At 39.7% G+C, this 24,752-nt stretch overlaps 1 protein-coding gene across 4 annotated transcripts in view; it reads right to left on the bottom strand.

Annotated features, from left to right (window-relative positions):
- LOC143025507 (dual specificity tyrosine-phosphorylation-regulated kinase 1B-like) overlaps positions 1–24,752 on the bottom strand; it is a 103,501-nt gene that overhangs the window by 59,806 nt on the left and 18,943 nt on the right. The window contains exon 1 of one of the 4 annotated variants that reach the window (XM_076185280.1): positions 16,783–16,830. The exons of the other annotated variants lie outside the window; for them this stretch is intronic. Within the exon in view, the coding sequence (XP_076041395.1) occupies positions 16,783–16,813 (31 nt within the window). The 5' untranslated portion in view covers positions 16,814–16,830. Of the gene's footprint in view, positions 1–16,782; positions 16,831–24,752 lie in introns of those variants that run through there. 4 annotated transcript variants of the gene reach the window in all.

The following is a 24,752-nucleotide window of genomic DNA, read 5'->3' as shown; positions in this document are numbered from 1 at the left end:
TTTTTCTGTCATAAATGAAGCATTGAGGGTAAACCATTTTTGGTAGTTGGGCCCTGCTGAGGCAGTGCTTTCTCACTGCATTACTATTATTAACCTGAGCTCTGTAAAAAGGAACTGCAACTGAATCTTCATCCACGAGTCACTAAGATGACAATGAATGGGTTCTGGATAGGTACAAGATAGATGTGAAATGGGTGTATGCTTTGACTCAGCCATAAGGACAAGGTCCTTTAGTATATATGTACGTATAAACGGTACTCTTCATTATTGTAATGCAATTATTTGCTCTATTTCTCTAAAATACAATATATATATATATATATATATATATATATATATATATATATATATATATATATATTCAACAAAAACCCACTGTGTTGGATAAGAAGAAATGAAATAAATGAATTCCATATATTTCGATCACGGACTGTGATCCTCTTCAGTGGAATACAGAAAGGTAGAGCAAAAGGCATGTCTTTTATACAATAGAAATAAGGGACAAGGGTAGGACTCAGGTAGCGTCTAGTACTTTGCGGGGCAGGTCACCCGCCTTCACCAACGATGGTAACAATTTGTTGACTGCCCAGGTGGTAATGCAGTCAGGTGACCACTGTCCATATGATATATCATATGGACAGTGGTCACCTGACTGCATTACCACCTGGGCAGTCAACAAATTGTTACCATCGTTGGTGAAGGCGGGTGACCTGCCCCGCAAAGTACTAGACGCTACCTGAGTCCTACCCTTGTCCCTTATTTCTATTGTATATAAGACATGCCTTTTGCTCTACCTTTCTGTATTCCACTGAAGAGGATCACAGTCCGTGATCGAAATATATGGAATTCATTTATTTCATTTCTTCTTATCCAACACAGTGGGTTTTTGTTGAATCTTTACGAATGTGTTACGACATTACTTTATAGTTATATATATATATATATATATATACACACAAAATCTTTTCAAGAAGACCTGGACAAAGTCTGGAAATGGATTCAAAAGAGTAAAGTGAACTTCAACATTAAGAAATGTATAATGGAATTTGGAAAAAACAAAAATAGAATCTTGGGTCAATATAAAATTGGTACAAAAGAGGTTAAAAAGTAAATTCAGAAAGGAACCTAGAAGTAACTATCTCAAATGACATAACACCAAACAAACATGTCAACAAATTAGTTGGAGCAACTTTTAACTTATTAAGATCAATGAAAGTGGCCTTTGACTACATGGATGAAGAAATGGTAAAGAAAATACTAGTTACACTGATAAGACCAAAATTGAAATATGCAGCATCACTATGGACACCTAGTTAAAAAAAAAAAAAAAAAAAAAAAAAAAACAAAGAGCAACAACAAAAATGGCACCAACACTTTGCAATTTGACATACAAACAAATATTGGACAAACTAAATTTACCAACCCTGGAACAAAGGAGAGGAAGAGGTGATTTGATAACTATTTACAGAATTATGAAAGGAATGAAAATTCTTGATAGGGATGACCTACTAAAATGGGACAGAAGAAATACAAGAGGCCATGAGAAGAAACTTAAGAAAGACAGTTATAGAAGAGACCTGAAAAAGAATAGCTTTCCACACAGAATGAACAAACTGAAAGAGGAAACAGTGAGTGCTAAAACTATACATGACTAAGAAAAAAACTGGATGTGGAAAGATACAACAGTGGGTCACTACAAGCATAGCTCTCCTCCCACAAAATACAACTAGGTAATTACACACACACACATATAAGATCATTTACAGAATCATGAAAGGCACAGAAGTCCTAGATAGAGAGGACTTACTAAATTGGGATAAGAGAAATACAAGGGGACATGACAAAAAACTAAAAAATTATAGTTATAAGAGAGACCTGGAGAGAGAGAGAGAGAGAGAGAGAGAGAGAGAGAGAGAGAGAGAGAGAGAGAGAGAGAGAGAGAGAGAGAGAGAAAGAAGAAAAAAAAAAACCAGTGGTGGATATCTGGATCATACTGGATAGAACAATAGTGTGTGCACGAATTTAAGAGCAAACTAGACACTGCAAGATACAAAGATGGGACACCACGAGCATAGTGTGTGCATGAATTTAAGAGCAAACTAGACACTGCAAGATACAAAGATGGGACACCACAAACATAGCTCCCCTTCTCGTGAGATACAACTAGGTAAATACACACATACATATACAGTCAACTCTCAATCAACATGAATTTAAATAACATTATTTTGATTTAATGCAACTTTATATTCAAGGAGATATGATTAATTAACATGATATTTATTATTAAACGTGCACCCATGCTGCTTCTGGTGGTTACTGTACTGAGACACTCTGTTCTTTCTCTGTCTGAAGCTAACCCACACTGTGAATGGATTGTTTCTCTGCATTTTCAGTTAGACAATGGCATCCAAGCATCCTTCCACCTCAAAGGAAAGTGCTTCCAAGAAATCAAGGAAGATTGTAACCATTGAAAAGAAGTTGGAAGTTTTAGATTGCTATGCTTGGGGAGAAAAGACCTCAGTGATAGTCCATGCGACAGGACTGAGGGAGAACACATTGTGCACCATCAGGGCAAATGCTGACAAAATCCATGCAAGTGCTGTTGTAGGAACATCAGCCTCCTCCACATGCTGCTTCCATGCAAGATACATGGAGATGGAGAGGATGGAGAAGTTGTTGGCACAGTGAATTCAGCACCAAATCATAAATGTTCCCATTAGTATAGTCATTATACAGGCCAAAGCTGTAAGCCTCCACAAGGTAGTTCTAGCTGGGTTTTTTTTATTTCAAGCAGCGCTATGGATTCCACAACTTGAAGATGGCTGGAGAAGCTGCCTTTGCCAATGTAGCAGCTGCCAATATGTATCCAGCTACCCTCAAGACCATCATCAAGGAAGGTGGCTACACCACCAAGCAGGTTTTTAATATAGATGAGACTGGTCTATATTGGAAAAAAACTGCCTGGTAGGACATACATCTTGGTAAAGGAGTCAAAAGCATCTGGACTCAAGGCCTCCAAGGATTGCCTTACTATCTAATTGGGTGCCAATGCTGAGGGGGATTACAAGCTGAAGCCTGCCCTTGTCTACCACTCCAAAAATCCACAAGCTTTAAAGGCAAGAACCTTGATTATAAGTCATAAAAGCTTGAAAAATTGTTACACATATGGTCCAGTCCTGCTGAGAATTAAATAATTTAGACATTGTAAACTTGTTTTCTGTTCAACACCAAAAAAGAAAATATCACCAGCCCATAATTAATGGTAGACTAATTTTATTCTTCCTTGTATTTTCACAGGGCTATGTCAAGAACTTCCTCCCAGTTATTGGCACTCCAACCACAAAGGGTGGATGACTGGCAGCATATTCAGGACTACTTTGGGAAACTGGAGAAAGAATTTGAACTGTACTGCGAGAAGGAGGAACTGCCATTTAAGATTCTGCTAATCCTGGACAATGCCTCCAGCCATACGCCATCTGTTGAAGATCTCTCCAAAAACATTCAGCTTGCTTTCTTGCCACCTAACACTACTTCTTTACTTCAGCCATATGATCAGGGGATATCAAGACATTCAAGTCTTATCATCTCTGATCCTTAATGATGTGGTTGAGAGGACAAACAAAAATAAGCCGACTGTGAAGGAGTATTGGAAGCAGTTTTACCATCAAAGATGCTCTCTGCTTCATCAAGGAATCCTGGGGGAAAGTGCCAAGAAAGTGCCTCAATGATTTTGCTGGGTTTGACATTCAAGCAAACTGCTTGAAACAAACCTAGAATGTCTTGTGAAGGCTAGGCAAGCTGGGTTTGAGCAAATTGAGGAAAAAGACATTGTTGAACTCTTAAGAGTACACAGTGTGGACCTAACTAATGAATAATTGTTAGAGAGGGGGAAGCTCCAAACAACAGTTACAGGCATCAAAAGCATGGTCTGCATCAGAAACCTGAGCCTGAAAGAGTTATAACAAATAAAGATCTACAAGAAGCACTCACTTCAATAAGGGAGGGACTTGACATACTTGTGGCCAAGGATCCTAATGTAAACAGTAATGCAACAGTAGCAAAAAAGTGATGGCAGAATTAAACTGCTACAAAATAATGTTAGATCAGAAGAAAAAGATGACTACACAGAGCAAACTTGATCAATTCTTCCAAAAGATCATAGAAGTACAGGAGTCGGAAGAAGAGGGAGACATGACTGAGGAAGAAGACACAAGCAATAAAGGAGAGCAGGGTGAGGAAGGAGAGTGGGGTGAGGAAGGAGAGCAGGATGAAGAGGGAGAGCGGGATGAAGATTCGGCAGACAATGACCAGTGATGCATCAACAAAATGATGGTGAGTGTGGGGCCATGTTTTTGTTGTGTTAATACTTATAAATGTAATGTAGCAATTCTTTCTGTAGAAAACTTTAACTTAAAGTAGTTGTCTTTGTCAGTGAAGCATAAATTAATAAAATGAAGTGAAGTATAAATCAAAATAAAATGAGAATGTGTGTTTTTGTTGTTTCCGTGACCTACTGAAGTATCAACAGTATTTTTTTTTTTTAAGATTATAGTAACAAAATCCCCAAAATAGGCACTTTCCTATTGGCTAGGAACACAACCCCCTCTATTACTATTGTTTCCTATGGGAAAATTATGTTTAAATAATGCAATTTTGAATAACGTGACGTCTCCAGGAACATAACTCTTGCGTTAATCGAAAGTTGACTGTATATATCTATATCTATATATATGTATATATACACATATCTATGTATATATATATAGATATAATTTTATTTTTAATGATGGAGAAAAAACTGAGGAAATAGTAGGAGAATTTAACACTGACATTTCATCCTCACATTGTCAAAATCTGTCAATATTTTATTCAATATATATATATATATACATATATATATATATATATATGGTACACAAGAGCCTACACTTCAGGAAACATCAAGTTAACTAAATCACTATATTCTTTTGTACACAAGAAAAGAAAATACATATACCAAAAGACCCTTTCCCCCTTACCTGAGGGTGGCCCAGCCAAGGGACATACCCTTCACCCATCCAACACCCATTATACTCTTCCATTTTGAGTTTTTGTTTATATATTAACCATAATTTAGACTGGGACAATGTAAAAAAATAAAGTAATTAGAGAATCCAGTTATATTAATTTTGCAGGGCCCCCATAATTTCGCAACTGGAATCAACCACCAGATTAACCCATAAGTCACTCAAGGAAGAAATATTGTCATCCAGGTGAGTGGGGCATTGAAGGGGTAGTAAAGAATGAGGTGTTCGGCACCTGTGTGATGCTTGCATCTCAGGTATTTTTTTTTACTTCTGTAGTGAGGCCTATTCTCTACTGATTACTGATTCAGTGTGGTAATTTTAGAAAGACCAGTCTGTTAAGTCAGTAAGGTGCATGGGAGTGAGTTGAGGATCAATCAATCAATCCAGTGCCCCAAGGTCTCTCTTGCAGGAGAACCATGTTCCCAACATACCTGGCAACAGGCACCAGCTTGGCCCATAAGTCACTTCAGGAAGCAGTATTGTGTTGTTGTCTGGGTAGAGCTTGGGTGGGGCAGTGTAAGATATGGCGTTAGGTGTCTGTGTGATGGCTGCATTTGGGGAATTTTGATTATGTGGCCAAGCCTATAATGTGTTGGTACTTTTTAAGTGCTGAAGAACTACATACTAGTATAGTTCTTACTTCTCTTGGGAGGGATTTTATCTATGGATCTAATGTCTGGAGACATATGATGGAGAAGAGAGTTTAGTGGTCAGTCTTGAAGAATTTTGTTTTGTAATCCGAGTGTGAATTTGTTTTTGCATGGATATGCTGAAGGAGGAGTGGGAGGGAGTAAAGGATGGAGCAGAGATGGGTGTGGAGGAGGAATGGGGATGGTTCAAGGAGGGAGTCTTAAAGTGTGCAAGGATGGTGTGTGGAACAAGAAGGACAGGGGGAAATAGAAGAAAGGGTAGTGAATGGTGGGATGAGGAAACAAAGAAGGTTGTAGAAGAGAAGAAGCGAGCATTCACAGATTGGTTACAAAAGAGGACGGGGGAGTCATATGAGACGTACAAAGAAAAGAAAAGAGAAGTAAAGCAAAAGGTAAAGGAGGCAAAGAAGAGAGCAGATGTGAAATGGGGTAGGAGTATGACAGAAAATTTTGAAAGTAATAAAAAGATGTTTTGGAAAGAAATTAAGAGAGGAAGAGGAGGCGAATCAAGTAGGGAAGAAAAGGTAAAAGGTACAGATGGACAGATGATAATGGAAGAGATGGCAGTAAGGGGAAGATGGGCAGAATATTTTAGGGAGTTGCTAAATGTGAAGGAGGATAGGGAAGGAAAGATAGCTGCAGTGGGAAATGCGAAGAAAATGAGAGTGATGAGTGAGGAGAATGGAGGAGAAATAAGGAAGGATGAGGTGAAGGCAGTTGTAAAGATGATGAAAGCAGGTAAGGCACCTGGTCTGGATGGATGCCATGCAGAATGTCTGAAAAAGGGAGGTTCAGTGATGGTGGACTGGTTGGTGAGGTTATTTAATGTTTGCTGGAGAGAGGGTAGAGTACCGGAGGACTGGAGAAGTGCCTGTATAGTTCCTCTTTACAAGGGAAAAGGGGACAAGTGTGAATGTAGTAGTTTCAGAGGGATTAGCCTGTTAAGTGTAGTAGGGAAGGCTTATGGGAGGATCTTAATTGAGAGGATTAGGAGAGGAACAGAAGGAGTAATTGGTGAGGAACAGTGTGGATTTAGGACAGGTAGAGGTTGTGTAGATCAGATCTTTGTGGTAAGACAGATATGTGAGAAAGCTATAGGAAAGGGGAAGGATGTTTTTTGGGCTTTTATGGATCTGGAAAAGGCTTATGATAGGGTAGACAGAAAGGCACTGTGGGAGGTTATGAAGATTTATGGGATAGGAGGAAAGCTTTTGGGAGCTGTCAAGAGTTTTTATGAGAGTAGTACAGCTTGTGTCAGGATTAGAAATGGAGAGAGTGAGTGGTTTGAAGTAAAGGTGGGACTTCGTCAAGGATGCGTTATGTCGCCCTGGCTGTTCAACTTATACATGGATGGGGTGGTGCGAGAGGTGAATGCTAGGGTAGTGGGTCAGGGATTGGAGATGGTTAAAGAAAATGGAGAAAAGTGGGAGGTGAGCCAGCTGTTGTTTGCGGACGACACTGCGCTTGTGGCAGGGTCAGAGGAGGGATTGAGGAAGCTGGTGGCAGAGTTTGGGAGAGTATGTGATAGAAGAAAGCTAAAGATAAATGTGGGTAAAAGTAAGGTGATGAGATGTACAAGGGGTGAAAGTGGCAGTAGACTGGAAGTGAACATTAAGGGAGAGCGACTGGAGGAAGTGGATAGTTTTAGATACTTGGGTGCAAGTGTAGCAGGAAAAGGTGGAGTGAAGGTGGAGGTAGAATGTAGATTGAGAGAAGCGAATAAATGCCTTGGTGGATTAAAGAGTGTAATGAGGAATAGACATTTAGGAATGGATGCGAAGAGGAGACTGTATGAAGGAGTGATTGTGCCAACAGCACTGTATGGGGCAGAAACGTGGAACATAAGAGAAGAAGAGAGAAGGAGTTTGAATGTGTTTGAGATGAGGTGTCTGAGAAGTATGGTGGGGGTTACTAGGCTGGATAGAGTGAGAAATGAGGAGGTGAGGAGGAGAATAGGGGTGAAAAAGGATTTGGGAGATAGGGTTGATGAAAGAATATTAGGATGGTTTGGACACATGGAAAGAATGAGTGAAGAAAGACTAGTAAAAGAGGTATGGAAGGCAGATGTGGAGGGAGTGAACATGAGGGGACGTCCTAGGATGAGGTGGATGGATGGGGTGAAGGGGGCTTTGGGGAAGAGGGGAATGTCTGTTGAGGAAGGAAGGGAGAGGACGGAAGACAGAGGTGAGTGGAGAATGGTTGTATATGGATGATGTTGTGATTGCATGAGGAGGAATGGGCAGGGGGGTGGGGGGTGGGGTAGTATGTGTGAGTAAATTTTGACGCAGCCCGAAGGGATTTCTCCCCGTCCTCTCCTTATATGCAAGGGGGGACGGAGAGGGGGGGTCGCCGATTAAATGAAGCGGCCTTGCTGTGGATGTGCTGTGTCTTGTGACACTGCTTCTGACCCAGGGCGGTGGGCAGGGTGCAGGGATGACCCGTCATCCAGGAGGTGCTCAGATGAGAGGGAGGGTGGGAGGGGTGTGGAGTGTATTTAGGGATGAAATGGGTGGAAGTGTTTTTATGCCTTTCCCTTTTTGGCTACCTCCCTTGGAAGGGGGAAAAAGCCTTGGTATATGTATGTATGTATGTTGTGTGGTAGGTGTAGTCATACAAATTATAATCAGTCAATCAATCCCAGGTCTCTCTTGTAGGAAACCCACAGCTCCCAGGTAACCAGCTGTAGCCGCACCCCACACCCCAGAAATACAAATCTCTTCTTGTGCATATGGAATGCCAATTCCATGCACACGTCATAGCACTGACAGAACCATAGAAATACTACAGCCATACCTCCACACACTCAACACCTGGTTCAATACAGACTCAAAATGGTCCCCAACTAAATCCACACCCACACTTCTCACCAACTGGATAGCAGAACACAAATATATACCACGCCTCTTTATCAATAACACCATTATAGCACACACACCCAACATTCTTGGCATAACATATGATACATCCATGTCATTCAAACAAACCATCATAAACATCAAGACAAAATGCACACCCATACTCAACATGCTTGAATCACTTGCAGGTTTTCATGAAAGTGGCAGTTGCCGACAAGACTGACGAGTTAAACACCATATGAGGACGGAGCCTTTATTTGTACGACGTTTCGCTTATTACAGCTTTTTCAAGTACCTGAAAAGGCTGTAATAAGCGAAACGTCGTACAAATAAAGGCTTCGTCCTCATATGGTGTTTAACTTGTCACACTTGCAGGTACAACATTTGGACACAAAAAAAAAACTACCACTACAATATAAGAAACAATATATATACTCAGTGATGAATTATGCAAGCCATGCATGGTGCCCCTAACCTCACAAGACACACCACAACACCTTACAGACTATACAAAACAAAGCCCTAATATATTACAGGCTGCACAAATAAAACACCTACAGACCATCTACACCATGAAATGAAAGTCCTCAAAGTCAAGGATCACCTTGACATGAGAGGCACTATACTACATGGCAGAACTCCCTCACACAAGAAACATCAAAACAACACCCGAGTACTCATACCACACACAAATACCCTCTTCTCTTCCTCCACAACCACCAGACATCTGCCTCCAGAAGCACATCCATAATCACATAGCTCACTGCTCCATCAACAGAATGAAAGACAACACACTACTGCATGCCAGGCCCCCTGATATCCATCCCTCTGAATACTCTCTCCCCTGAGAGGACAGAGTCCACCTGGCCAGGCTGCAGTGTGGCCATCATCCAGCCCTTCTAAGTTCCCAGAGGAGACTGGATGAAAGCATCACAGATAACTGTCAAGTATGCAACATTTCACCCCATACTATAACACATTATGGAAGATAGCTTTGTACACAATTACACATGCCAACAACTGTTGTTCCAATATATTCATAAATCACTCATATTTCTTAATACAACGTAATCCAGGCAAAACTGGAGTCAAACTCACCACACACTTTAAACATTTACTTTCAGATGATAAACACAATCTATACTCAGAAAGCAAAATCCTCCCCATGGAACAGCACATGAGAATGATAGGCCCACATCACAATAAAATACAATAAATTCCAATTACTTAAAAAACAAAAATCACCAGCAACCAAGATAATATGCAATATTTATTTGTGCCTTCATCCTTTCTATGATGTTTATGTCTAACTTCATTTTAGCATGATTATTCATACATGAATAGATGGAATGAATAATATATTGTTTTATTTATACTATATTTATTTGTGTATGCCATTCATGTTGCATGATTGAGTTATGGAATTTGGAAGGATATCCATAAAAGACAAAGAATGCTTGTACATCCTTGAGATGTTTATGAAAATGAAATTCTGCAGTGAACTAGCCACTATGATTATACTACCTTCTAGCAATGTTGCCACAACTTTTGCTAAGGAGCTTAGGTCAGTACCATGGATGTATTTACCTAATTGTAGTATACAGGAAATGAGCAATGCTTATTGGGTCCTGTCTCTTACTCTCAATTTTATCATAACTAGCCTCAAATTCATATACAGTTCAAACTTATTCTATATCATTGACTTCCAATTATCATATTCATATTTGAATTCATGTATTGTTCCAGCTTGGGGCTTTATCACCTAAACTATTCCAAGTATCTCTGCATCTATAGAGAAAATTGCATTTCTTCATATCATTTAGACAGTCTTCCTTGATTTGCTTTCATGACCTGTTAAAACATTTCTATCTTTAATCAGGAGATCTCTTCTGCTATACATGCCAAACCAGCAAGACAATACAGGTAAACGTCGACTTACGATGGCATTAGGTTTCGATAGATCCATCGTAAGACGATTTCATCGTAAGTCGATCTCCAATTTGTGTATCACTGTTCCGTGGTCACTGTACCTAGCCTACCTGTATATTTACCACCAGAGATACTGAATATAGCCTATTAAACATGTACAGTAGTTTATTTACTTATTTTTATCCTTTTTACCAAATTCAAACACTATAATATGTATTTTCAGTACGGCTTAAATCTCGCGGGCAGCAGCCACTGCCAGCCGTACGACGTGTCGTAATAATACTCGCATCATAAAATATAGTCACCGCTTATATCGATCGTTCTCTCTTTCACCCGCAAATTTTGAAAACCACAGAGAATGGGATTCAGGGCACATTTGAGAGAATGTAAAAACACAGGGGCGACTACAATAAATATAATCAAGACGCCGATATGGCAGCCTCGCGAATCCACTTGCTCCTCATGACGCCTACGTGTGCGGCACCGTATGGAAGGGGTTAAATATATCATATCGTCGTCGTCATCGTAAAGTCGAACAATCGTAAGTCGCGGCCATCGTAAGTCGACGTTTACCTGTATAAGATAACATGAGCAAATTGTGGAATCTATCCTGCTTTGTACCCTACCATACTTCTCTGACATTTCACCTCAGACACATTTAATCTTTTCCTCTCTGCCTCTCTTAAATTCCAAGTATGCCCAATTCTGTGCCACTGGCACAATCACCTCTTCATATAATCTCCTCTTTGCATTCATTCCCAGATATATACAGTATAAGCTCTTTTAACTGGCACGAGTGGGACCAAAGACGTACGGGAAAGGGGAAATCCCGGTTACGAGAAGGAATATTAAAAAAAAATACATTTATTGCCTTTATTCATAGAGTACTTAAATAAAATTCATTCAATGGCTTCACTTTTGTTGTTTATTTATTTACCAGTATATTCATATTTATTTATCTTTATATATTTTCATGAAATCACGTATGTCTCTTTGTTTAGAATGTTTGTCTCTCTGCATTAAAAATTAATTTTGAAGACAGTGAAGAGACATCACATCGTGAGTCCCCATGTAGGTGCACTGCTCCGCAAACTTGATAAATGTTGCCAATCCTTTAGCGGCATCCTTCCACATTACTTTTGGCTCTGGGTCATCTTCCTCTTCACTATCAGCCTGTTTCCTTACCATGCTTCTCTTCAATCACTGCCTGAATGATTTCATCGTCAGTTAGTGTGGGGATGATAGCTTCGTCATTGTCGACCTCCATTCACTTCTGAAGAGCTTCATCAGTGACACTAAGCTTAGCACTACCACGCATATCCTTCAACTCAGCCATCACTGCCTTCTTTTGCTGTCGGTATGTGTACTGTGTGTTGAGAGAGTTGCTAATAGACAGTCGCTTGCTTAACATCAGGCGTCTTATTACAGTGGGGACTGGGCCTGACGGAGCGGCGGGATTTGTGTAAGATGACGGGAAAGATGCTCGCTACCTCTGGCAGCGGCGGGAGTGGTGCGGGAATTTGATTTTTTTTTTTTTTATACAAAATTGTTATTTCCTCGTGAATAATATGCTGGTTATAAGAAGGAGCTGGATACGAGAATAATGGATAAAAGAGCTTTTACTGTCTATATATATATATATATATGTATGTATGTATACACACACATACATACATATACCGAAGGCTTTTCCCCTTACATAGGAGGTAGCCAAAAAAACAAAGGCAACCACTCTCACCCATTCCATCCCCTACATATTCCACTCCCCTCTAGCCTCTTCCCATGCATATATATATATATATATATATATATATATATATATATACATATACATACATATACCAAGGCTTTTTCCCCCTTATAAGGGAGGTAGCCAAAAAGGAAACATTCCATCCCTGAATACACTCCACACCCCTCCACCCTCCCTCTCATCTTACTCGTAGCCCCTCCTGGATGACAGGTCATCCCTGCACCTTATCCACTGCCCTGGGTCAGAGGCAGTGTCGCAAGCACAGCACATCCACAGCATGGCCGCTTCATTAAATTGGCGACCCCCCTCTCCATAAAAGGAGAAGACAGGGAGAAATCCCTTCGGCCTGCGTCAAATTTTGCTCACACATACTACCTCACCCCCCATCCCCCCGCCCATTCCACCTCATGCATCACAACATCTTCCATATACAGTACAACCATTCTCCATTCACCCGTCTTCTATCCTCTCCCGTCCTTCCTCAACAGACATTCCCCTCTTCCCCAAAGCCCCCTTCACCCCATCCATCCACCTCATCCTAGGACGTCCCCTCATGTTCACTCCCTCCACATCTGCCTTCCATACCTCTTTTACTAGTCTTTCTTCACTCATTCTTTCCATGTGTCCAAACCATCCTAATACTCTTTCATCAACCCTATCTCCCAAACCCCTTTCCACCCCTGTTCTCATCCTCACCTCCTCATTTCTCACTCTATTCAGCCTGGTAACCCCCATCATACTTCTCAGACACCTCATCTCAAACACATTCAAACTCCTTCTCTCTTCCTCTCTTATGTTCCATGTTTCTGCTTCATATAGCGTTGTTGGCACAATCACTCCTTCATATAGTCTCCTCTTAGCATCCATTCCCAAATGTCTATTCCTCATTACACTTTTAAATCCACCAAGGCATTTACTTGCTTCTCTCAATCTACATTCTACCTCCACATTTACTCCACCTTTTCCTGCCACATTTGCACCCAAGTATCTAAAACTATCACTTCCTCCAGTCACTCTCCCTTAATGCTCACTTCCAGACTACTGCCACTTTCACCCCTTGTACATCTCATCACCTTACTTTTACCCACATTTATCTTCAGCTTTCTTCTATCACACACTCTCCCAAACTCTGTCACCAACTTCCTCAATCCCTCCTCCGATCCTGCCACAAGCGCAGTGTCGTTCGCAAACAACAGCACTCCTAGAGTAATTATAACTCTGTCACCAACTTCCTCAATCCCTCCTCCGATCCTGCCACAAGCGCAGTGTCGTTCGCAAACAACAGCACTCCTAGAGTAATTATGATATTTTATACTGTGACTATCCCTCCATTACGCTGTTCCCTGTCCTGTACCATTTGAGTATATTTTTCTTCTTTGCCTCTGTCCCCAGTGATAGGAGGAGCAAAGAATTTTACCATTGTTTCCCACGTGAATTGTAAAAGGCGGCAAAGTGGGAGTGATAGGACTAGGTATCCTGCTCTCTGTAAAATTATCCAATAAGAAGTCAAGATAGTGTAAATAAAACAAATGCATTGTGTATAGTGTAAATAAAACTATGCATGTTTATAATGCTCATTCAACCTACCTATGCATAAATAATAATTATAGAGCTGCATATCACTATGATAGGTGGAACAAATTTAAGTATTTCAGGTTATATATAGCAAGGAATGTAGGAGTGGTGGTAGAAGTGAACTACAGAGTAAAGGTAGCAAGTAATTGCCTAATGGGTGAATTAAAACAGTCATGACAAATGAATATCTGAGGACAAATTCAGAAACGGCTAAATGAGGGAGTGATTCTGCCAACAGCACTATACAGAGCAGAGACTTGGAATATGAAGGAGACAGAGAAGAATAACCTAAAGTATTTGAGGTGAAAAGTTCATAAAGTATAATTTTATGAAGTATGGTGAGGGTTATAATCAATCACTTTGTTGTTCCAGGTCTCTTTTGCAAGAAACCCCATGGTGCCCAAGAAGCTGGCAACAGTCACCAGATAGGCCCATATGTCACTCTGGGAAGAAATACTGTATTATGGAAGAGTTTGTTTAGAGCACTGTGGACTAAGGTGCTCAGTGTCATCTATAATGGTTGCATCTAGGGCAGGATTGTGTCCTGAATGCAAGTGTGCTTGTGTGATTCTTGATTCTCTTAAGAGGTATTTTTCCATAGGGCTGATATTTGTAGTATTGAATTTGGTTTGTACTGAAGAGCCTGTTTAGTGATCTGGGTGTGACCATGTTTCAGAGTGGATGTACTGTCTTGTTGCATTGCTTCTGACCCTGGCAGTGGGCAAGATACAGAGATCTCCCTTAATCCACGAGGAGATATGGTGAGAAGGAAATAAAGGGAGGTGGAAGGGATTGAATGGCTACTTACCTTAATAGGGGGATAAAGCCCTTGGTATATAGATAGATAGTATTGTATGGTGCCACCCTTAGCAGAAGCAAAAACCAATGAAAAATTAAAGAAATTCAGAGTAAGAAATGGCACAAAGTGGAAACACTTGTAATTTTGGGCAATGACTCAGGCAGGGTAAAAAGCACCAAGATGAGCACTTGGTGGTGGACAATGGGACACAGACAACAGGAAATAACCTGTTACCACACATATAAACAAACTTCTGCCATGAAAGTCTGTTAATATTGAGAGCAAGCCCACAAATATGTATCCATGCCACAGGTGAAAAAAAAGGTGAATGTGAATCAGCAAATGTGTAACTTGTGAATGACAAGGTTAGGTGCATTAGCAAATACTTTTTACTGTCTCTAGAGACCAGGGGCACCAGACTGATCTAGCATTAAAAACACAATCTTGCTCACTGTGTTTCTATTGGAAGTGCAAATGATATCAGATCTGGACAGCACAAGTAAATCCCATTATATGACCATCCAACATATAGGTAGTCACTGGCTTATAACATTTGTTATCTATAGCCACTGTGTCTTCTCTCATGCAGCTGGCAGTATAATATTGTGAAAAAATAAAATGTTAATGAATTCAGTCCATCTGACACAGCCCAATATTTTTACCTATTCATTCACACATCTCCCACATAGTCCTGTGCATACCTCTGACTTCCAATCAACAATACCCACCTAATACTTAAAATTTCAATAAAGAGGTGGAAGGGTCTTAAATGGTACAATAATTAATTTGTGGGTTTACAGAGAGGAGGAACACAATCAAATTAAAGACTGAACTGTGAAACTTGCAAAAAGTCTAAACTTAGAAGGTGAAGTGGACACAGAACAGTTCTTTGACTTTGAGACAAAAGAACTAGAGTTTGAAGCACAGTTGCAAAGGAAGAAATACCTAAGAAAAAGTTCACAACAACGGGGTTAGCAGATCCTTTTTCCCTGCACAACAAAGTTCTCATTATCTTTGAAAATATGGATGTGAATGTGGACAGATTTGCCAAGATGGATTGACAAATGTGATAAGTTGTGTATTCTGTAGAGAAATTTATGAGGAGGAAGGGAGAGAAGAAAAATAAAAAAGTTTAAGACAAAAATAAGCATATGTTTTCAAACAAAATAGCTCATGCAACTCCATGTGATGATGACCTTGATGACACCTCAGCTTAGCAAGGGTCAGAAATGATCATGGTGTCCTTTGATTTTTCTTTGCAGTAAAGTTTGATACATCAATAAAGATTTTCTTTCAACAAATCTGTTTCCTTATGTCAATCTTGCAGAAAACCTGTTGTCTCCAGTAAAGCAGCAACAGCCTCTGGGTGGGACTATGAGTCACTAAGAGAAAAGATATTGGGTTGTTGTCTGGGGATTGTTAGTGTGGAGCTTTGTGGTGGTTGCACCTGGGGCAATTTGAGTTTCCTCAGGACTATTCTGTGTTGGTACTATCTTTCTACTGGATAGTGTCCTCAGCACAGAAGAACTAGAGTGGTTTTTGTTAGGTCTGAGAAGAATTTCTCTGTGGGGCTTATACCCATGGAGTTGCTGGAGTACTGAATTTGGCAGTCTTTCTTGAAGGGCTTGTTTAGTTATCATATGTAGATGTTCCTGTGTGGATGTTCTGTCTGGTATAGGTGGTAGGTTCTTGTAGATGTTTGAGTAGTATGCTGCTAGTGTTGTTCATGCTAACTTACCTGCCCAATTCCACTTCCTCTCTTTTACTGCCTTCACGATATCTTTCACTCCAGTCTTCTCTCTCACCCAACTTACTCTCTTTCAGCCTCTCAGCATCACTCCAACCAATGATTTCTCCATTTTCCCCTGTGCACTCCTTAGCTTTATCATTTTCCATGTCTTACATCCATAGATTATTGCTGGCAGTATACAGTACATTGACTGTAAACTTTGTTTCAAACATAAAGGTAAAACCTTTCATGACCTTGTCTTAGCAAACATTTCACAACCAAATGTAGTATGCTTTTTTATGTCATTATCATGATCCTTATTAACTTTCACCATCTGGCCTAATTATACTCTTCAACTTCTTCAAGACTCTCACCATCAAATATACTTTGAACTGTTAAACATTACTTGTTCATTTTTAAACCTACTTTGAGACTCCTTGTTCAGATCACTCAACATATCTTGCAAGTCTTCTGCCCTTTCTGAAATACAAATATCATCCACAAATCTTAGGTTATTAAAATATTTGCAATTAATCTTTAATTTTCCAATTTTTCTCTTCCCAACTCAACTGAAGATCTCCAAGTAAGCTGTAAATAATTTTGGCGAAATTGTATTGCCTTGCTGTACTTCTTTTTCAGTTTTTATATTCTCTATATCTTTATGTATTCAAATTAGTGGTACCTTTAGCATAAATCTTTTCAAGAACCTTTACAATTTGTTCATTTGCACCCTGCTTGCATAGTGACTTTAGTACTGCTATTTGTTCTACAGATTCAAAGGCTTTCTCCTAACCTACAGAAGCTACACAAAGACGTGTATTATATTCTGTCATTTTCTTGATTAGTCGATTCATCGCCTGCAAATGGTCTAGTCAAATATCTGCTTCTAAAGACTGCCTGTTCTTTTGGTTGGTTTCCATTAAAAACTTTAGCCTATTTGTTAGGATCTTGGAGAATACTTTAAATTAATTTGATAACACTAATCAGTAGATAGTTACTAAGGTCTTTCTGGTCTTTTTTATGAAGCAAAATCACAACAGCACTGCACCATAATTCATGAACACTTTCTTGACATGACCACTGGGTGTAAAACTAAGGTAATTGAAAATTAACTTCTTTCCTTTCATCTTTCAGAAGATCCATTGATATGCCATCTTCCCCGGGTGCTTTTCCTCATTTCATGTTTTTCTGAGCAAACTCTACTTCTTCCTTTGAAACTTCTGGTACACTACTATCTACAGATGAATTTACTGACTAAACTACAATCTTTCATGAGTAAAGCTCTTAGTAAAATTCTTCTACTCTTTTTACCATTCTGTCTCTGCATTAAATGATTTCTCCATTTTTATCTTTCAAAGATGATGATAACAACAGTAATAATATTTACATACCACCAGGGAGATATTGGTATCCCTATTTCTTTAGCTATAATACGTGCAACAGTCTCTTTTTATATTTATATCTTTATATCCTCATTTTATACATTTGCACTAATTATACAGTACTGGTATATACCATACGGTATATATCTAACTTCCGATACTTAAATGACCATCAGCGTCCATATAATTTAGACCTGACAGTGAAAACCAACAAGAAAATAAACCTACTAAAATTAATCAAGAATATGATAGGTACACAGTTCTATGCTACAGCCCTCAACCCCACTCACGTATCTCTTTAGATCACATATGCAATACTACTTGAATGGAAAATAATAATAATAATAATAATAATACTAAAAAAAATCTTATTATTCAAACATACACAACCTATTATCCATACCAAATAATCCATCTAAACAAAAACACTCACATCCAGATAACTAAAACTCTTCAAGACATACCAACAAACTCCACACTAGTCAGTACTTTACCAACCCCTTCCCTGGAGACGAGATTTGAATCCTGACCTATGCTGACATAATCATGAAGTCAAGACACTTGCAACCAAGCTATGAATGATGCTACAAAAGGATTCCTCAAGTCCCTGAGCATGCTCTTCATGGCTACAGCCGACATCAGAATCATCAAAGATAGATGGACAAAATATCTGAAGAACAATCTACTGAACCCAAGGTAATTTGGATTCAGACAGGGAAGATCATGTACCACTAACCTGATTTGTTTCTATTCAAGATTGATAGATATATTGCAAGAAAGGGATGGCTAGGCAGACTGTGCCTTCCTGGACTTACAAAAGGCATTTGATAAGGTAACACAGAAAATTGCTATATAAACTAGAAACAATAGGAGGCATATATGGAAAACTATTGAATTGGATGGAGGATTTCCTACATGGAAGAAAAATGAGAGCATGGAAGAAAAATGAGAGTAGTGCTCAGAGACAAATATTCAAAATGGGAAGAAATGAGTAGTGGCACCCCACAGGGGTCAATACTAACTCCGATAATATTTGCTATATATGTGAATGACATGACGAAAGTACTGAATGTTACATGAACTTCTTTACTGATGACACAAAGTTATTAGAGAGAATAAACTCCAAAACAGACTGTGAGTCATCACAGAGTGATCTGAACAAAGTCTCAGAGTGGATCAAGAGATGAAAAGTAGAATTCAACATCAAGAAATGCAGTATAATTGAATTTGGGAAAAGCAAGAATAGGCTACCAGGACATTATAAAATTGACGGAAAAGAAGTAAAAAAAAAGTAAATTCTGAAAGGGACCTAGGAGTAATCATCACCAAAGACATGTCACCAGATAAACATATAAATAAAATAGTTGGAGAAACATACAATTTGTTGAGATCAATAAAGGTAGCTTTTAAATACCTGGATAAGGAAATGATAAAAAAAATATTACAAACACTAATAAGGCCAAAACTGGAATATGCATCACTGACATGGTCACCCAGTACAAAAAAGAATATAAAAAAATTAGAAAGATTATAAAGAGCAACAATAAAGTTGGCCCCAACACTTTCAAACTTGACATGTGAACAAAGACTGGCCAAACTGGAATTCCCGAACCTGAAACAAAGAAGAGAGCGAGGGGACCTACTAACCATCTACAGAATTATGAAAGGAAAAGAACACCTTGATACAGAGGACTTATTAACCTCTTCACTCCGGGGCACATCGCACGTCTGGCAGCATTAGCTGCCAGACGTGCGATGTTGCGTCATAATAATCGCATTATAAAAAATAAAGTCACAGCTCAATCGCTCGTTTTCTTTCACCCGTGAATTTTGATAACCATAGAAAATATGATGAAGCCAGTTTAGAGAGAATGAGGGTCACGCAGGTATGACTACAATACATATAATCAAGACGCCGACGTCGGCATAATCGCGTACCCACTTGCTCCTCATGACGCTTACGTAGGCGTCACCGTATGGAAGTGGTTAAAGTTGAACAGAGGAAAAACAAGAGGACATCCAATGAAACTCAAAAAGGACAGCTACAGAAGAGACCTGAAAAAGAACAGCTTCCCACACAGAGTGATAAATATCTGGAACAAATTGGATGTAAAAATAGTGTGTGCAAACACAATACAAGAATTAATGAACAAACTTGATCTTGCAAGATAGAAAAATGGGTCACCATGAGCATAGCTCCCCTTCCCATAAAATACAACTAGGTAAATACACACAAAGTACCACACAAAAAACTAAGAAAAATTTAAACAATAGGTGGAATACAAGGAAAATTATTGAAATGGATGAAAGACTTCTTGAACAGAAGAAAAATGAGTGGTACTTAGAGAAACGAACTCAAATTGGGTAAATATGATAAGTGGAGTCCCCCAGGGCAACATATTGGCTCCAATAATGTTTGCTGTTTATATAAACAACATGGATGAAGGCATCGAATGTTATATAAACGTCTTTGCAGATGATGCAAAACTAATGAAGAGAGTAAGTACAGAAGATTGCAAATCTTTTCAAGAAGACTTGGAGAAAGTCTGGAAATGGAGTATAAAGAATGAAGTGAATTTCAACATTAAGAAATGTAGTACAGTGGTACCTCTACTTACAAAATTAATTCGTTCTGGAAATCGTTTCGTAACGTGAAAATTTCATAAGTAGAAACGCTTTTTACCCTATAAATGCCCTAATCGGTTCCAAGCCCCTTAAAAATCGGACATAATTTTTTTTTATGAATCACAAAAATGCATCAAAACCTGTAACAAATACTTTAGAATTAAATTACTGCACAATAAACATAAAAATGAGAGTTGTACATAATGTAAAGAATACTTTTTTTTTCTCTTTTGCATTTAATTTTTCTCTTGTTTTAACTGCTATTGTTGTCACCTTTTGCCTTCTTCGGTTCAGGTTCACTCTCAGCAGCGGTTTTTGCCTGACGTTTTGTAAAGAACCGATCCAAGGTCGTTTGCTTTTGTCGGCTTTTAACAATCTTTCGAAAATGTGCAAGGCAAACATCATCATAGTGAGCGATAGCCCGACTAGTGAACACTTTCTGGGTGATTCTTTTCAACAAATTTCGAAACTTCATAGAATTTTCCTAAAATGTCTTTTATTCGGGCTGTCGGAATAATGGCTGCCTCCTCTTCGTCTTTATTGAACTCCTCCTGCACTGCCGTGTGTTGCATTGCCTCCAACTCCCTCAGCTCCTCCGTCAAAAGCTCCTCGTGGTGCTCCTGAATCAACTCGTCGATGTCCTCGTCATTCACCTCAAGCCACATGCACTTTCCCAGCGAAACAATTTCGTCAACTTCAGGCTCAACTTTACCCTCCAACTCCACCTCGAACCCCTCAAAATCTCGTGGGGCAACAGCTTTCTCCAAGCCGCATTAAGGGTACGCCTGGTCACCTCCTACCAAGCCATGACGATTATCTTGAGGCAAACAACAATATCGAAGTGCTCCTTCCAAAACTCACGAAGGGTAAGCTGGGTGTTTTCAGTGATGTCAAAACACCTCTTGAACAAGTGTTTCGTGTAGAGTTTCTTGAAGTTCGAAATGACTTGTTGGTCCATGGGCGGATAGAGGTGGTGTTAGGTGGGAGGTACAGCACCTTAATAAATGAGAACTCCTCCTGGATATCATCTTCAAGGCCGGGCGGGTGGGCAGGTGCATTATCGAGAATGAGGAGGCACTTGATGGGAGATTGTTCTCCTCTAGGTACCTCTTAACAGCAGGGCCAAAAACCAAATTGACCCACTCAACAAAAATTGGCCCTCCATAGCACCTGAAGTTTTTCTTTTAATATTTTGTGGGCCTTAAATGCTCTGGGATTTTCGGAGTGGTACACCAGCAGGGGCTTGATTTTACAATCCCCACTGGCATTGGCACAAAGGGCAAGTGTAAGGTGGTCCTTCATGGGCTTGTGGCCTGGCATCTTTTTCTCTTCTACTGTGATGAAGGTACAGCGAGGCATCTTTTCCCAAAAAAAGGCCAGTCTTGTCACAATTAAAAACTTGCTGTGCAACGTAGCCTTCATCGATCACCAATTGTTCAAATTTTCGCACAAATTCGTCGGCCGCTTTCTGGTCGGCGCTAGATGCCTCGCCATGCCGAACAACAGAGTGAATTCCAGTCCTCCCTTTGAACTTCTCGAACAACCCACACGATGCCTTAAACTCCTGGTGTGGTTCTTGCGCCGAAGTTCCCTCGCCTGCATCCATCTTTACGAGGTCATTAAAGATGGCAGTCGCCTTTTCGCAAATTATGGTCTCGGTCACTGTGTCTCCAGCTATCTCTTTCTCCTTTATCTACACGGGCAACAACCTCTCCATCTCATTGTTCACTGCCGACCTCCTCTTCGAAATGACAGAGAGGCCTTTGGAAGGAGTCGTAGCTATTAGGGCTTCCTTTTGTTTTTATATCATGCCAATCGTAGATGGATTACGGCCATATTCTTTGGCGAGATCAACCACACGCATCCCTTTTTCCTACTTTTCTATTATCTCTTGGTTTGTTTGTATGGACAAAACAACTCTCTTCTTCTTCTCACCACTTTTCTCCATCACTTTCTTGGGGCCCATAGTGAATAAAAGTTAATACACACACGTAAAGTTGCAATAAACACTAACAAAAGCTGACGAAAAACTGTCCGAACACTTCGTGCTTAACTGAATTTCGCTAGTGTGAGACTGAGGCTTCGGTGATCCTCGTGGGCCGACGGGAAAACGAAGAGGATTCTGGGTATACGCACATACACACAGAGGTCCCTCCTAGCCAATGGGATCCCAGGAAGATGTTGGGCAATAGCCAATGGCAGAGCAGCTCGGACGCGCCAGTTTCAAACCAAGATACAGGATGCTACAAGTATGTTTACGTTCGGTGGATTCTGGGAGCTGTGAGTAGCAGCATGTATTTTGAAATTTTAGCCTTTCGTATCCTGAAATTTCTTTCGTAACAAGAGGCAATATTTCTCCGAAGAAGTGTTTCGTAACCTGAAAATTTCGTATGTAGAGCCTTTCGTAAGTAGAGGTACCACTGGAATTTGGAAAAAGCAAAATAGAATATTGGGTCAATACAAAATTGGTACAAAGAAATTTATAAAAGTAAACTCAAAAAGAGATCTCAAATTATATAACACCAGACAAACATGTAAACAAAAGAGTTGGAGAAACTTACAATTCAATAAGTTCAATGAAAGTGGCCTTTGACTACATGGATGAGGAAATGGTAAAGAGGATACCAGTTACACTGGTAAGACCAAAATTGGAATATGCAATGTCACTATGGACACCTAGTGAAAATAAATAAATAAATAAATAAAAAATTATAAAATCAATTAAATAAAAAAATAAAAATTAAAAATAAATAAATAAATAAATATATATATACAAAGAAACTAGAAAGAATTCAATGAGCACTAACACTTAGCAAGTTGACATACAAACAAAGATTGGACAAATTAAACTTATCAACTCTGTCCATAGTGACACTGCATATTCCAATTTTGGTCTTACCAGTGTAACTAGTATCCTCTTTACCATTTCCTCATCCATGTAGTCAAAGGCCACTTTCATTGAACTTATTGAATTGTAAGTTTCTTCAACTCTTTTGTTTACATGTTTTTCTGGTGTTATATCATTTGAGATAATTACACCTAGATCTCTTAAAACAACACCCAAAGACCTGTATCACACACAGATACTCTCTTCTCTTCCTCCACAACCACCAAATACCAGCCTCCGGAAACATATTCATAATCATATCACTCACCGCTCCATTAACACACTGAAAGACAACACACTGCTGCATGCCAGACCCCCTGATATCCACCCTTCTGAATCCTCTCTCCCACAAAAGGACAGAGTCCACCTGGCCAGACTGCGGTGCAGCCACCACCCAGCACTTCTAAGCTACCAGAAGAGGCTGGATAACCGCATTGTGAACAGCTGCCCAGGATGTAACACTTCACCCCATACCATACAACACATAATGGAAGACTGCATTATACACAATCATGCACGCAAACAACACAACATTACACTCTATAAAGGATTTGTGGGAAAACCCAGCTTCAGCTGTGGCATTCCTTGGGGAGACGGGACTGCTCGGACAGACAGTCTAGGGAACGACAACAACAACAACTCTGGAACAAATAAGAGAAAGAGGCGATTTGATAACCATCTACAGAATTATGAAAGGGATGGAAATCCTTGATAGGGATGACCTACTTAAATGGGACAGAAGAAATACAAAAGGACACGAGAATTAACTTCAGACAGTTACAGAAGAGATCTGAAAAAGAACAGCTTTCCACACAGAGTGGAACAAATTGAAAGAGAAAACAGTGAGTGCTAAAACAATACATGATTTTAAGAAAGAACTGGATGTGAAAAGATACAACTGTGGGTCACTGAGCATAGCTCTTCTCCCGCAAAATACAACTAGGTAAATACACACATGTGTATATATATATAATCACAGTTATAATTGAAGTCTGAGGTACAACTGATAACTCAAATATCATATATCTATAAAACAACTATATTGACTTCAGTCAGAATGTAACAAGAGAGAGAGAGAGAGAGAGAGAGAGAGAGAGAGAGAGAGAGAGAGAGAGAGAGAGAGAGAGAGAGAGAGAGAGAGAGAGAGAGAGAGAGAGAGAGAGAGAGAGAGAGAGAGAGAGAGAGAGAGAGAGAGAGAGAGAGAGAGAGAGAGAGAGAGGAGAGAGAGAGAGAGAGAGAGAGAGAGAGAGAGAGAGAGAGAGAGAGAGAGAGAGAGAGAGAGAGAGAGAGAGAGAGAGAGAGAGAGAGAGAGAGAGAGAGAGAGAGAGAGAGAGAGAGAGAGAGAGAGAGAGAGAGAGAGAGAGAGAGAGAGAGAGAGAGGGGTAAGCAGGTGGGTGATGAATGCCAAGGTTCAAAATGTGGACATTACCATCTAACTTATCTTGATTGTGCTGTGATGAGTTTGTGGGCAGTGTTCAAGAACTCAAGAACTGTCCACTACC

This window comes from Oratosquilla oratoria, chromosome 5 (assembly GCF_046742065.1).
Source record: "Oratosquilla oratoria isolate Oo_2021 chromosome 5, ASM4674206v1, whole genome shotgun sequence".
Taxonomy (NCBI): domain Eukaryota; kingdom Metazoa; phylum Arthropoda; class Malacostraca; order Stomatopoda; family Squillidae; genus Oratosquilla; species Oratosquilla oratoria.
This window is presented reverse-complemented; position numbering and strand designations above follow the sequence as displayed.